The following is a 14,682-nucleotide window of genomic DNA, read 5'->3' as shown; positions in this document are numbered from 1 at the left end:
CACATGAATGAAAAGATTTGACCTCTGCCTTCGCCATCAAAAAATAACTGAAAAGTACAACTTTGGCAGTTTATCTTAGCTGTTGTTATTAACACATTCTGTGCAATGACCTTCCAATCCAAAGACATTTCATGTATCTTTAGCACTTCTTTTTTTTTTTAACTTTTGACATTTCAAGCATAGAAAACAGATTTACCTTCACAAGGTTTGCTGAAGCACAGCTATTCCTGAGCTATATGAACTCCCTTACCCTGGTCATGGTAATAATTACAAGGCTCTTGTCTATTTGAAGTTACTATGGTTACAGCGGAACTGGAGATGTGAGTTGCACTGCTTTTGTTATTGATAAAATTGGATATTTATGAGAAAGAGCAGTTTCTGTTTCTCATAAAATCAAAGGATTTTGCATTAAGAAGCATAATTTATAAATTCAGCAAGCTAATACATTTTATACAGTGGTTACATAAGAGTGTTTATAAATTTTTTTTAATTAAAATATTTTTATGCTTTCTTCTTATTCACCACTGAACTAATCTGTGAGTGGCGTGACTGATTAGTAGGGAAAGGAGACCGTAATTAAAATTGGAATTGTTATTTTTAGAGAAAAATTTATAGGAAATGTAAGTGAGATTTCTCTCATCTCATTTTCTTCCCATTTGATACTGCCCTCCTAAAAGAATTAGGGCCCATGAGCTGTGAAAGATATTGATAGTTCTAGTCAGAAGACTGAGGTACAATAATACCAGTACTTTATATGGTGGTCTCATTTATTTTCTGACCTTCCTTATTCTTTCCAAACATAACAGCAAAGAAGTATTGGATACAGTTAGCTTAAGAATCGTTGTAGTTTGCTATATTTCAGTTATACATGCTTTTTATGGGAATTAATAACAAGCCAATTTGTTCCTATGTATGTCAAAAGATACCCTTCACAAACCAGCTCCACAGACACTTGTTCTGACTTGGGCACAACCAAAATCATGCTAAGTTTAGCAGCTAAAAGATGTTACCTCAGTCCATGAAGTCAACGAAGAAGTGAATCAGATTTCTGTTGGCACAACTACTGCAAAAATCTTAGATGTTTCACTATTTCATGCTTCCCATCACTGTATTTTTTAACGAAGGTCACAACCCTTTCTGAGTCAGGAGCTCTGATACATGTTATTTCTATTTGTGTCAGTTTCCTACTGCCACAAAAGATGTTTGTTTGCTGTCCCCCAATTACCTGTCCTTCTAGTTCTGGTTCTTTACCTATCTCTGTGTCCTCGTATGCTTAGCTTGAAATAAGAGATGAAGAGATGCTGTGTACTTTAATGAAAAGTAGTTTGGTATTTTCATAACACATACTGTATCTAATGAATTATACAAGCCTTTGAGTAGTTACCACACAAAAACCAAGCCCTACTTACTGTTCCTCAAAAGTGCCTTCAGAAAGCCAGAGAGGCCATACTTACTGCAATGTAGTATCTATAATCTTTACTTAGATATGAAAGTTCTCACAGGTTAGACATGTTACTATGGTATATGATAGCAAATACTGAATTTTTAAATTAATTTCCTTAAGTTTTAAAGTCATCCATCAGACAAAACATGATGTGACTACTTTGGACAATGATGACTATTCCTAGAGTATTATTCTATCCAGAGAGTAATTTAAATTAACTTTCTTCCATAGAAGAGTATCACATCCCTTTTAATAGGCCCCTTCTGAACTATATCCATAGATTCTCATAATTAATGAAGGCAAATATGATCTTGAGGAAGTTACTAGATGGTGTGTTGTGGTTTAACCCCAGCCAGTAACTACGCACAACGCAGCCACTCACTCACCTCCCTCACAGTGGGATGGGGGAGAAAATCAGAAGGGTAAAAGTGAGAAAACTCCTGGGCTGAGATAAAGACAGTTTAATAGGTAAAGCAAAAGCTGCGCACACAAGCAAAGCAAACCAAGGAATTCATTCACCACTTCCCATGGGCAGGCAGGTGTTCAGCCATCTCCAGGAAAGCAGGGCTCCATCACCCATAATGGCTACTTGGGAAGACAAACGCCATCACTCCAAAAGTCCCTCCCTTCCTTCTTCTTCCCCCAGCTTTATATGCTGAACATGATGCCATACGGTCTGCAATATCCCTTGCGTCAGTTGGGGTCATCTGTCCCAGCTGTGTCCCCTCCCAACTCCTTGTGCCCCCCCAGCCTGCTCGCTGGTGGGGTGGGGTGAGAAGCAGAAAAGCCTGGGCTCTGTGTGAGCACTGCTCAGCAGTAACTAAAACATCCCTGTGTTATCAACGGTGTTTTCAGCACAAATCCAAAACATAGCCCCACACTAGCTACTATAAAGAAAATTAACTCTACCCCAGCCAAAACCAGCACATGGTGGTTGGCAAAATGAGGTGAAAATGTTTTATTGAACTCTTAAATGGACTGGATGTGCTAAAGATTATGCAGGTCTCTGTTCTTATGCAGATACTATTTAACGTTTTCATTAATGAGTTGGCTAATACAATAGAGGATGCTTGTTTAATGTATAATACTATGCTGCGAGGAGATTGAAAACACTTTGAAGGACACAATTAGAACTCGGTATGATTCTTGCAATGATTTAAAATCTGTAAGGATAAATGCTACACTTTGAAATAATCGACTTCATAGATAGAAGATAAGTGAGCATTCACTGCTGAAAAGGATTTCAAGTTTACAACATGAAAATGAGTCATCAGTACTAATACATAGCAAAAAAAAGGAAAACAGGATTTATTAACATGTTCTACAGCATCTTTTCACTCTATTTCTTGACAGCAAGTGTGAACTACAGCACTTGGATCTGATTTTAGGCACTGTATTTCAAAAAAGATATGGACTGATTAGAAGTGATTAGAGGGCTAGAAAACATTACTGAAAGGAGGAGATTGAAAGAAGTGAGTCAGTTTAGGGACGAGATGTCTGAAATGAGTCTCTGAATAGGCAAAATGTTGCTGGAATGAAAAAAGGAATAAATGTGACAAATTATTCATGTCTCGTTAGGCTAGGAGTGGAAATTACAGACTTGAAGAGCAGGAGGGAAGATTTAGGCTAGACATTCAGGAATAACTGCATTTATAAATTATATGAATAGGGAAGAGCAGGTTAGTCTCCCTTGGGATTTGTGGAACCAGCATCGCTTGAGTTCTTTAAAAACAAATCAGGTAAATATCTGTTAGCAGTGGTATGGCTGAAGCTTGCTGTGACAACATATGGCCAGACAAACATATGGACAGAGCAGAGACCTGAATTCTTCAGTCAGGGACAGGCAATGCTGTGAAGAAGACCCAATAACCTCCATTGGGAATGGGAGAAACATTTGAAAGGGAAGATACTTTCTGCGAACTGGGTGAACTGGGGAGTCTCTCCCAGAAGAACCAATTGATGCATTACTGTGCTTGCTTTATTATTTTGCTTTCATTTGAAAAGATTTTAAGTCAGATTTTTGGGGTAGAGTCAGGAGAGAAAGCAAGAAGAGAAAGCTGTTTTCTTAGGAGGCAAGAGGAAGGAGAGGAATGTGTAGGCATCCGTCTAATTGGCTTGGCCTGCTACACTTACATACCAACGTTGGACTTTGATTACTATTTTCTTTTCCTTCTATCATTATTGGAGGGACTATTAATGTGAGCCCAAACTAATTAGCTAATAAGCAAAAGCTGGAAGTAGCAAATAGTTTTAGAAAACAAGTCTGCTGTTATGCCAATAACATCAAAGAATGGGAGACTAAATTGGGTCCATATTTACAGTGTTAAGGCAGCATTGCTAATTGAGCAAAAACTTGAATATAGATGTTGGTGAACCAAGAAAATATCTTTTGCCAATAAAACTTCTTCCACCTTTGAGCTGTTCTGGGGAAAGAACTCTTTTCCTAGTTTAAATTATAACTGCTCTGGGAGTAGATGGGTGAGGTTACCAGGATGGTTAAATATAAGTAGCTAATTTAAATATAGCTATATCAGCAAATGTTCAGCTACACACATCTCCTAAATTGCCTTCTGTAGAATAACACTTCCAAAATTCTTCAAAGATAACACATCAACAGAGATTACTTTGACATAAAATCTCACAGGAGAACTGAGAATCTATTTTGGATTTATAAACTGATTTTAAGATTACACAGATATTTAAGTGCCATTTAGAAAATCTTATCAGTAATGATTTCAAAGTTCCAAGAAGTGTTATTAAGACAAAGCATAATCACCTGTTCATGTTCTTCTGTGAATTATCAGCAGTCATCTCAATGTAAAAGTATATAATTTTCATTTCTGAAATGTCAGATGTTAACATGGCATCCCAGAGGCACTACTAATCTTTGGGATTCCTGGGCTATGAGGATTGAGTCAGTTGCACAATTATGTACTAGAATGAGCACAAGTGAAGCAGTGAGTTACTGTGTAATTTTTAACTATACAAATAATTGTAGGCCTTTACATTAAATTCTGTTTGAAAAGAGAAAGCTCTGCTTCGTCCATATAAAGAGAGAATAATAATATCAACACAGAACATAGGTAGCCTTCTTAATTTGGAGATGGTGAAGTGCTAGGTAGATCTTGGGAAGGATTGTGATCCCCTGCTTACTGGTAAGGAAACTGAGGCATAAAACAACTAACGCGTCCTTTAATGTCTATAGGACTTAACCTCCCGAATGTGAGCCAAGTGTCTAAATGTCCTTGAGGATGTGTGTCTAAAGGATTTGCCAACTTCAGTTTAAATTCAACATACTCTATTTTTTTCTATTACACTGGCAAGCTAAAAATCCAATATAGCATATAACGCAGGGAGAAGGAAGAGACTTAAGTTAATGATATGCTGAAGGAACCTTAAAATAGGTTACAAGTATCAGATATCCTGATCTGGATGAGAGACCTTCATGAATACAGATATGCTACACTTGACATGACAGCGGGGTGACTTGATCGGACAGGGTATAAGGTTATTATGCATGTTCCTCAGTGAACATGCATAACAGATGGATAAGCATTATTATATCCTTCTTGAAATAGGTAAACTGCTACTCTCATCACACACAAAGTCCATAGCAAAACCCAAGTCTTTTCAGCACCCTTATTTCTCCTTGGTCACAAGATCAGAGTCCTTTATGCACAGTAAAATATGCTGTGACATTTTTCATTTATGCATGATTCTCTGTATGAGAGGAAAAGTTTCTTCCTAACTCAGCTGAAGCACCAAAACTCAGAGAGTTGCTAGATTTAAGGATCTTATATACTTCAGTTGATCCCTTTTAACTTTTTGCTATCCACTTAGGTAATATATAGGACTAGACCTCTCAAAACCCATATTCTAACACTGCTTTACTTATTGAACTGCCAGAGGAATATGAAAATAACAAACTCACATTGCTTTGTCTCCATACAGTGACAGTCCTTGCTATTTTCCATGAGCTGCATGTGGATACAGATTTGTACACACTCTTGTTTGGAGAGAGTGTCCTAAATGATGCTGTGGCTATTGTGCTGACATAGTAAGTACACCCACCTCCATTCTTTACTTGGTGAGATAATTACGAGCTTTAATTGCTGATATAATTCTCACTGATATAGTTTGTGCAAGTATAGGTATAACATTTGAAGATTTCATTACAGAGATGTAGTTCTGGAGTTGTTCTTCGTTTGTTAAATACCAGAATTCCAGTATTGTTAGTGGTAACTGTGTATCCAGAATGCAATTTTAGTTCATTTTCTTCAACCTAGAAAGCAGTATATTCTGTAAAATGTGTAAATTTAATTTAATATTATTTCTTTTCTCATCTAAACAAGATATCTTGAAAAAATAATGCTGAATGAGCACCTAGGACAGGGCAACCAGAAAATTGGAGACAGGCTCTTTTTATTTTTTGCAATCTATTATTTTCCAAGATTAAAACCACGAAGTGGTACACAGCAGCTCAGTTTATCTAATTCTGCCTATTGAATCTGACAGAGCTTCAGCTGAAAATATTATCTTAAATTTATATATAGCTTTTTTATTCTCAGGAATCCTCAAACATATCACAAATGATAGGCCAAAAATCAGACAAGTATGTGCTGTCCTAAAAACACAGCTGCTAAGTACACGATTAACAGGATCTCAAGTTAACTCCACTCTACATGTATTATACGCTTCCTAGAGCTTTACTAGAAATACAAATAATCCTCTCAGATAATCTTAAAAGTAACAGAACTCTGCAAAATCAAATTCAGTTTTCCAGGATGCTTGAAGATGTTTCACAGTAAGCCTCAATTCAGTGCCACCTTTCTCCTTAAAGTACAGTTCCTTGAACTAGGATTTATCTTATCCTTCAGAAAAACAGACTTTTACAGAGTTTACAGTCATTAAAAAATGAGCTTTATATTTTGTCTGAAACCCCATGGAGAAACTTATAATAGTCAAATTGCAAAAAAAAACCCAAACAAAATTGTTTCATAATACAAAAAAATAGTATTCCTATTTAACTTATCATTCTCTAATTATCAGTCTAGTTACATTCACCTACCCTAAACTCCTCACGTTGTTTTTAGAGCAAGAGTAATATTTTCAAACACTGTCAAGTGTCTAAGCACAGCATTTCATGATTAGATGCAGCACAGCTGTCACATTCAGTGACTGTGGTTGGAATGCGTCTCTTAGGAGAGCATCTAGTACATCAGATAATAAAATGCGCAAAAGGAAAACTAAACAAAGAATAGAAATCTCAGTAGAGAGAACAGGTAGAAAAGCATTAAAGCAGCTATTAGAATTGGAAAGAAGCATGTAGGTGACAAAAAGTCAGATTTTTTTCTTTCTCACTTGGCTTTGTTTAATAAAGGCCTAGACATTATTAGCTCATTTAGACTCTTCATCTGTTAGTGCAAGGTTCCTATAAGCTATGGAACAGTTAGTCTACAAGCAACTCAAGGAGATGCAGAATATTTTAATTGTCTCTAGTTTTCAGTCGCTGTGATGTCAAAGCACATGGATCTCTTCAAAGGTGCAACTCAACTGCAAAGCAAATCTAGAAAGAAAAGTACTATCAGATAGTCCATGATCGATGAGTTTCTAACCTCTACTCTTCCCAGTACTCAAGTCTAGGTTATGACCCTCAGCCTGCACATGGATACAGAAATCTATAGGAAGGATGCCTGATGCAAATGCTGGCTATCTCCTGCTCATGTTTTCTTTGCTGTACATGGGAGATTACAACTCTTTTTTACCATAGGATCTGTTGTGACTGGAAAACTAGTGTATTTTTCTGTATATTCAGTGTGACTGATACTTTGATTTCTCTAAAATATTTAGTCATTTGTAGAGGCTGAAGAGAATATATAGCATCATTAGTTTCACATTTCATTAATTTCTGGCTTAAATAATCAGCTTCTGCACAAATACAATGTTTCTGCAACCTGACATGATCTTCCTTCCTGTAGCCTTTTAAGTAAAGATATACCGTTAATAATGTCAGCTTAAGTGCATTAACACCCCACTAAACCAAACCAAGTTTAAATGAAGAATTTTATTTTTCTGTCACTACAAAAGAACAGCTAGTTTTTTTCTCTGTAACACATACCACTTTTCAGGATGGTGCAAGCACAACATGTTCATAATTACAGTAATAAGGGACTACTTTAAAAGGTGTGAGAATAATGTTTACAAATCTGGAAAAGCAATAATAAGTCATTTTATACACTATGTAATGGTAAAGAGAAAATAGAGTAAGAGAATATACAGTGTCTTTCATCAACTAACAGAATAACCAAGTTAACATCTGCAGGAGCGACTCACTGCAGGAATGGGAGGAAGAGAAAAGAGGGAAGGCCCTTATGGCTGGCTGTGGCAATTTGGCAAGGTGCAGGTAGTACGACTGTCTGCCAACAAGGCTTTATATTGATGCCTCTCTTTTCCTTCAGCTTCTCCCTTCAACCTCTATTTTTCCTGTGCTGTTTATCACTTAGTTTAAGAAGGAGAGCAGCAGGACCAGCTACCCCTACATTTTTCATATAGATTTAGTAAGTCACATGAGCTGTGTGTTGCTGCAACAGTATGTACAGACACTGTGGCCAGTTGCCCTCAGAAAATACCAATGAGGTACACTTCTCCAGGCCAAATTAGCAACTCTCCTATAGGCCATCTTACAATACCAAACACCTGGGTGTTTGTGATTATTGCAAGATTTCATTTATACTGTGCTATTTTAAGATAACCCATGCAGGAGGGATACTGTGAATCAAATTGGCAGTAGTGGCTGCAGAAAGGCTGACAAGCTGTTGTGCATCTGGGAGAGCTCATATACACAGAGGCCTCTATAAGCAAGGGTATTATAGATGTAACAAGGATTTTCTCCTATATAAGTAACGTGCAGAGTTGCTTATAACTTTTCATTATTAGGACAAAAGTCTCCTTTTAATAAAAAGTCTGTAAGAATTCTCACAGAAAATAAACATTTTGTAAGAAAACAAGGGTTTAAATATTCAAAATTAGTAATTTTTGAGCCTGTTTGTATCAAGGATTCAAGACATTTAAGAAAAATGATAATGAAGCCCTACAAAACAATACTTATTAGATGACTAAACACGTCTGCTTTTACCCAGAAAAACCTATATGACTAATAATGCCACAAATATTTCCTACATACTTTGTTTTCCAGGAGATTGACTTGGCACCTGTGTCCGCTTTCTGTGTCTATTTACAGCATAAGCTTTATCTGTAGAAGTATTTTATACATGCTAATGTTAAAACAAACAAATAAAACATATGTAGGAAAAATAAGATATCTGACCTTCTTCTGAGTGTGTTTAAATATGCTTATAGTCTTTATGATTAGAGATTGTTTCACTATTTGGAATTTAATTTTAGACAACAGATTATGGCAACCTTTTATGAAAAGATCTTTCCAATCATAATTTTATTACAATTTTTAAGAAAGAAATCATTCTCAGTTCTTCAGGTACATTGTACTTCATCACCAAGAAGTTTACCTGAATTTATTCTGTAGCTTCCAGAATGAAAGACTATAATTTAAGATTTTGTTTCTTGTACCACTGTATCATAATATATACTGCGTGGAATGACTTTGTTTGCTTTCTTGGGGATTGGTTTCATAAAAGGTTCCAGATGATAGCTTTTTTACCACTGTTTGTATTCTCCAACCCCTGGGTTTTCAACTTCTTCAGCTTTTTTGCAAAAATATTGACAACAAAATCTAGCGTACAAATGCTCCAGCATACATAAGGCTGTTCTCTTAGCTATAAATTTAACTTTCTGCCATCCATTTCTGTGAACATCATAAAGCAGCAGTTTGTTCAGCTTCAGATATGCATAGGCATTCATGCTATAGGACGCAATATTGAAGGTGATCTATTTAATTCATAGATTTCAGACCCAGGAATGTTTATCATTGCTTAGGTTCGTAGATAGTACTTTACAAATACAGTGAACTGTGTGTACTTAGCACTTACTAGCTGTGGTCCACATTCTAAAGATCAAAACTGAGAAACTTCCCAGTAACTTCAGTTGGAGTTGTGTGTGATGAAGACTGTAGAATCTGGGTGAAAAATAATAATTTATGGATATTTTTGAGCAAATAAGATCAACCTCTTATTTCATTTTCATTCCTTTTTCGTTCTGTCTTCATACCATGTATCACTTGCTGAAGAAAACATCCGCATATATTTTGAGTGCACATGCTGTAGGTTTGGACTTAGCATGGTTTTGGCACATTTGCAGAGAAATTTGATGAAGAAAGCATGGAAAAAGTTGTAGAAAAAGCATTGAATAGCTTGAGATGTGATTGAAAAGTAGCTGAACAGGTCATTAGCATTGAGACAGTATATTTAGCAGAGCTATTTAATCTTTCTCATGCTGAGTGCTCAGTGAGTGCAGGATATGGAAAGCAGTAATGAATACTGATATGTGTTCCCAGCTAACAAATTATCTAAGAGAACATTACATGAGAGATGTTTCTATTGCAGCCAATGTCAGAAATGTTTGTATCATCAATATGTGAAACACATGACCTCATTTCTCTGCTGGCTCTGTACCATTGCTCAGTGGGCCTGAATTTCATCCCCTTCCTAGAAGAGGTGATAATATGGAAGTCACATGGACAGCAGGGACATCAACATTCGGCAGTGTTTTTCATGAGTAATCAAAATAAGCGAGTGGCAGCCAGAGGACACAGGACATGTGACACTGTGACATGTGGCAAGGAATTGATTTACTAGCTCTGTTATATGCAATCAAGAACAGTTCGATACATGAAGGAAGTGGAAATCCTGGAGATAAAAAGCATAGCTGAGGATCACACGGCAGTGAAGCCAGAGAACACAGAAACTAGCTGACATATGAAATGAAGACCTCCCATGTCAAAATGCTAATTGCCCTAGAAGGCTTACAAGTATAGATATTTCTAGGCAGAGAGGAAAGCAATACTGCAAGCATAGTTTTCTTGTGAAGTTTGGCTTTCCGTTTTTAAGTAAAGTACCTTAAATGGTATGTAAAGGAAGAGGCGATAACCTTGGAGGTTCAGGAAAAGGTGAAGAGGAAGGTAAACAAAAAATACTGGATTCTTTTGAAATGGATATCTGCCTCTTTTGTAAAGTATCTATTGGTTGTACAGATTCCACAAAGTTCATTCATGCCGATTAGCAAAAATTAGGCAATGGAATGCCCAGATTTTGACACAGTCAGGCTGTAAGGCTCCCTTTACAAAATTCTAGGACCAGCACCAAAAGGCTGAATTCTTAGAACTAGGTAAGAACTGAAGGCGTAACAGATCCTGTTCTTGTATGACCCTGTCGTGGTTTAACCCCAGCAACTACGCGCAATGCAGCCACTCACTCACCTCCCTCACAGTGGGATGGGGGAGAAAATCAGAAGGGTAAAAGTGAGAAAACTCCTGGGCTGAGATAAAGACAGTTTAATAGGTAAAGCAAAAGCTGCGCACACAAGCAAAGCAAACAAAGGAATTCATTCACCACTTCCCATGGGCAGGCAAGTGTTCAGCCATCTCCAGGAAAGCAGGGCTCCATCACCCATAATGGTTACTTGGGAAGACAAACGCCATCACTCCAAACGTCTCCCCCTTCCTTCTTCTTCCCCCAGCTTTATATGCTGAACATGACGCCATATGGTCTGCAATATCCCTTGGGCCAGTTGGGTCAGCTGTCCCGGCTGTGTCCCCTCCCAGCTCCTTGTGCCCCCCCAGCCTGCTCGCTGGTGGGGTGGGGTCAGAACCAGAAAAACCTGGGCTCTGTGTGAGCACTGCTCAGCAGTAACTAAAACATCCCTGCGTTATCAACGGTGTTTTCAGCACAAATCCAAAACATAGCCCCACACTAGCTACTGTGAAGAAAATTAACTCTATCCCAGCCAAAACCAGCACAGACCCCTTGCTGATAAGAACAGTATTTGTTGGTGAGATGCATATTTCCACTGATGCTCACAGATGCAATATTGTTTCAGGAATTCAGTGAGCCTCTATTGGCCAGGTAAGATGGTCTGAAATAAATAGGTTACATTCCTTCTCCCCTGCCCCCTTTTTTTTTTTTGCCCCCCAGCATTCTGTGCTGGTAGAAGGGCACTGCAACCCCTTTCTACATAATAAGCTTCTATGGATTGGTTCAAAGATTTATCAAGCAGTTTACCATGATGAAGAAATTTCATTTTCCAAAGTTCTTGGAATATATTTTTTCTCTAACAGTAGATATATTTCAAGTCCATTTTTCATGACCTAGCTACAGCATATGACAACATATCTGTGCTTGATAAATTAACTGTCCATAGAATCCAGACCCCTTTTTAATAATTTAAAAGGCTTGAGATTTATGACAAATAGTTAGAGATTGCCTATTTTCTTGCTTTTGTCTTTCCTTCTTTAGCATAAATAGAGCTTATCCACTACAGTAGGATAAAGTACAAAGGAGGAACTAATTATTCAATGTATTTGTGATACTAAGGCATAGTATTGAGGGGAAAAGGGTCAGGGCAAATTGATAAAGGTGATGGTCAGCTTTACTGTGCCCAGTGAGGAAATCCCTTGTAAAAGTAGTTTCGTGGCTCCTCTTAAATATTTCCAGGATGGTCATGTACCAGCACATGTCATAGCATAACTCTTCTCTGCTCAGAAAATACTTTCATTCTAGTCTAGTAGTACCTTATACAAGTTCATATCACGCTCAAACCACTCTTTCTTGGCAGAAGTTCTCATGGAGGTTTGTATGGGGCTTTCTATAATAACACAGCAAAGATAACTGAGACAAATTTGTTGAAAAACAGTATCCATTTCCAGAGGAAATAACTCAGAAGCCAGAGTTCAGCTCAGTGTGTGCTGAACCCTCTAAGGTTGACATTTCTCAGACAGTGATCCCTATAATTGCCTTAGGAAGTCAAGAGAATTCCTTCTGTCACACTGGTGATTCTTACTGGTAAGTACAGTCATGATATTACTAATTTTAGTTCAGTTCAGATCTCTTCAAAATATAAGAAGCTCTTTTGATCAAAGAGACCTCAAACAGCAAATGAATAAGAACCTTTAAAGCTTTCTGGTTTTAGTTATTTGTTTACCTGTATTTTTATTACTTCTGTGGTTTTAATTCTGTTGTTATGTCATTGAACGTGAAGGTAGTTTACACAGGAGGAAAATATAATCAGAGACTGAAGAAACAGACATTTGACAAATACCAAATATAGGTACAAATATTCAGTTTATATTTCACTGGGTGATTGGCCTGGTGAGGTAACTATCCATTATCTGCAAGTGTTACTTTCCTACTTTTCACAATTTCTCATTGTGATTCCTTATGTATTATATATTAAAATCAGCAGTTCTATAAAGGACATGAAAAGATATTGTAACTGTGCTGCTGAATAATGGAGTTGGGAGCTGGGATTTGCAGGAAATAATATCGGCTTTGAAAGCTATGATGGGTGTCTTCTTGATGCATATCTCAGTAGATGTGAGGCTCCCTTTATGATTATTTTAAGCTTTCTTCTTTTGTCAAGGACTGCCTCTAATTTGGATCCTTTGACCTTCCATTTTTTGAGCATTATTCTGTATAGACTTTGCCACGCTTTGATCCCTGAACCCATTGAATAACAAATTTTGGAGAGGAAAGACAGCTGAATGTTCTCATATCATATTTTTCGCTTAAACTGCAGTTATAGTCAGAATGTGGCCTTTAAAAGTGGCATTGTGGGCTTCCATATGTACTGTCTCAGAACCTTTTGTATCATGTGTAACAATTAAGAAACAAAGACTTTTCTATCAGCCAATACTTTGTTTCAGTTTCCTCCTCATCTGTCAGTAACTGGGAGTTCATTCAGTCTAAGAACATGGTGAAGTCTGTCAGCCTGTATCCTATACCTCCTGCTGAGATTTATTAGGCACTGTTAGCAAATAGCAAAAATATAATTGCTTCAGTATTCATCACATATTAAAAAAGAATGTTTGTTTCTCTATTGCCCTTGTATTTTTAGCCATTTTTTTAACCATGTATTCATGCAATTTCTTGGTGTCTTTTACCATACTATTTCAGCAACCGGAGTGACAAAGAAACTCATTTAAGTTCTGTTTATTTCCAACATGTATCTGAGTGCAGACAAGATGTTATTCATGCATCCTAGGCATGTCAGTATGTAATAGTGTAAAAAAACACTTCTATTCATAAGTGGGCCCTTATGCGCATACAGTTAATAGCTTTAGTGTACCCACACATGAAACTGTTCAGCCTAGATACTTCTTTTTCAAAAATGTGTAAGCCTCATTCCTTGCCAACTACTGTACAAAGTGTGCACAGAGACATGCTTCTAGCCAAGGAAGAGGGAAATAGAAGCACCTGTGCCATCAGACAGATGACAAAAAGATAAAAAGGATTAATACATGCAACATTTTCCTGCTTAAAGAAAATAGGTGGCATGTAGATTTCTACAGGTGGGAAGAGATGGTGAAACAGAGATGAAAGAGAAAGCAAGAAATTGAACTGGTGAAAGCAACAAATGGAGATTGTGAAGGCATGGCTAGAAAAAAGAGTGAGAAGAGACAAGACATGGTGAGAAACAAAGATAAGGCATACTGTGTAAATACAGATCATGACAGTGATACATAAACCTGTAGCTAGGACCCTTTAGAGGGAAGAAAAGCTTGTTTACTCATAGGGATGCAGAGGAAAACCTGATTATTTTTCTCCGGTACAATTTCACAGTTTTATGTTCTTTTGCTAGGAATGTCTGTGTTTGAAATCTTTAACCAGTACTTCAAAATGTGCTCCTGAACTGTAAAGAAACTGTGAAAAGTATAGGAATTAGGACAGCCAGTTCTGAAGAGTGGTGTGCTGCAATCAGGTAATGAATCTGAATTCAAAAAAGGGATGAGATTCTGCCAGAAACTCAGAGAGCTGCCCCCAGACCCTTTCTTTGTAGCCATTCTTACATAAGTTAATTTGGTAGAACTAGAGAAACTGAGTCTTCTATAAGCTCAGTTTGAACAGTGGCAGGCTTATATGGGTGGTTGCCTTTGCAAAACCTGATCTAGAACTCACAGACCAAAGTAAGACCAGCACAGGACCGTAACAGGCATAGGAAGAGTTGCTCCATGGTACTGACTTGCATGACCTTGAATCCTTGACAAAGACTTAGGGATTTCAATGCCTGTAAGCTACAGATCTGGACAAATGACCAACTGGTTCTCTGGA

At 37.3% G+C, this 14,682-nt stretch overlaps 1 protein-coding gene across 1 annotated transcript in view; it reads left to right on the top strand.

Moving 5' to 3' along the window:
• Positions 1-14,682, top strand: part of SLC9A9 (solute carrier family 9 member A9) — a 219,552-nt gene that overhangs the window by 55,633 nt on the left and 149,237 nt on the right. The window contains exon 6 of the mRNA XM_052804257.1: positions 5,396-5,501. Coding sequence (XP_052660217.1) covers positions 5,396-5,501 — 106 coding nt within the window. The remainder of the gene's footprint in view (positions 1-5,395; positions 5,502-14,682) is intronic.

Source organism: Harpia harpyja, chromosome 12 (assembly GCF_026419915.1).
Source record: "Harpia harpyja isolate bHarHar1 chromosome 12, bHarHar1 primary haplotype, whole genome shotgun sequence".
NCBI classification, from domain to species: domain Eukaryota; kingdom Metazoa; phylum Chordata; class Aves; order Accipitriformes; family Accipitridae; genus Harpia; species Harpia harpyja.
The sequence above is the reverse complement of the archived record's forward strand: the minus strand, read 5'-3'. Positions and strand labels throughout refer to the sequence as shown.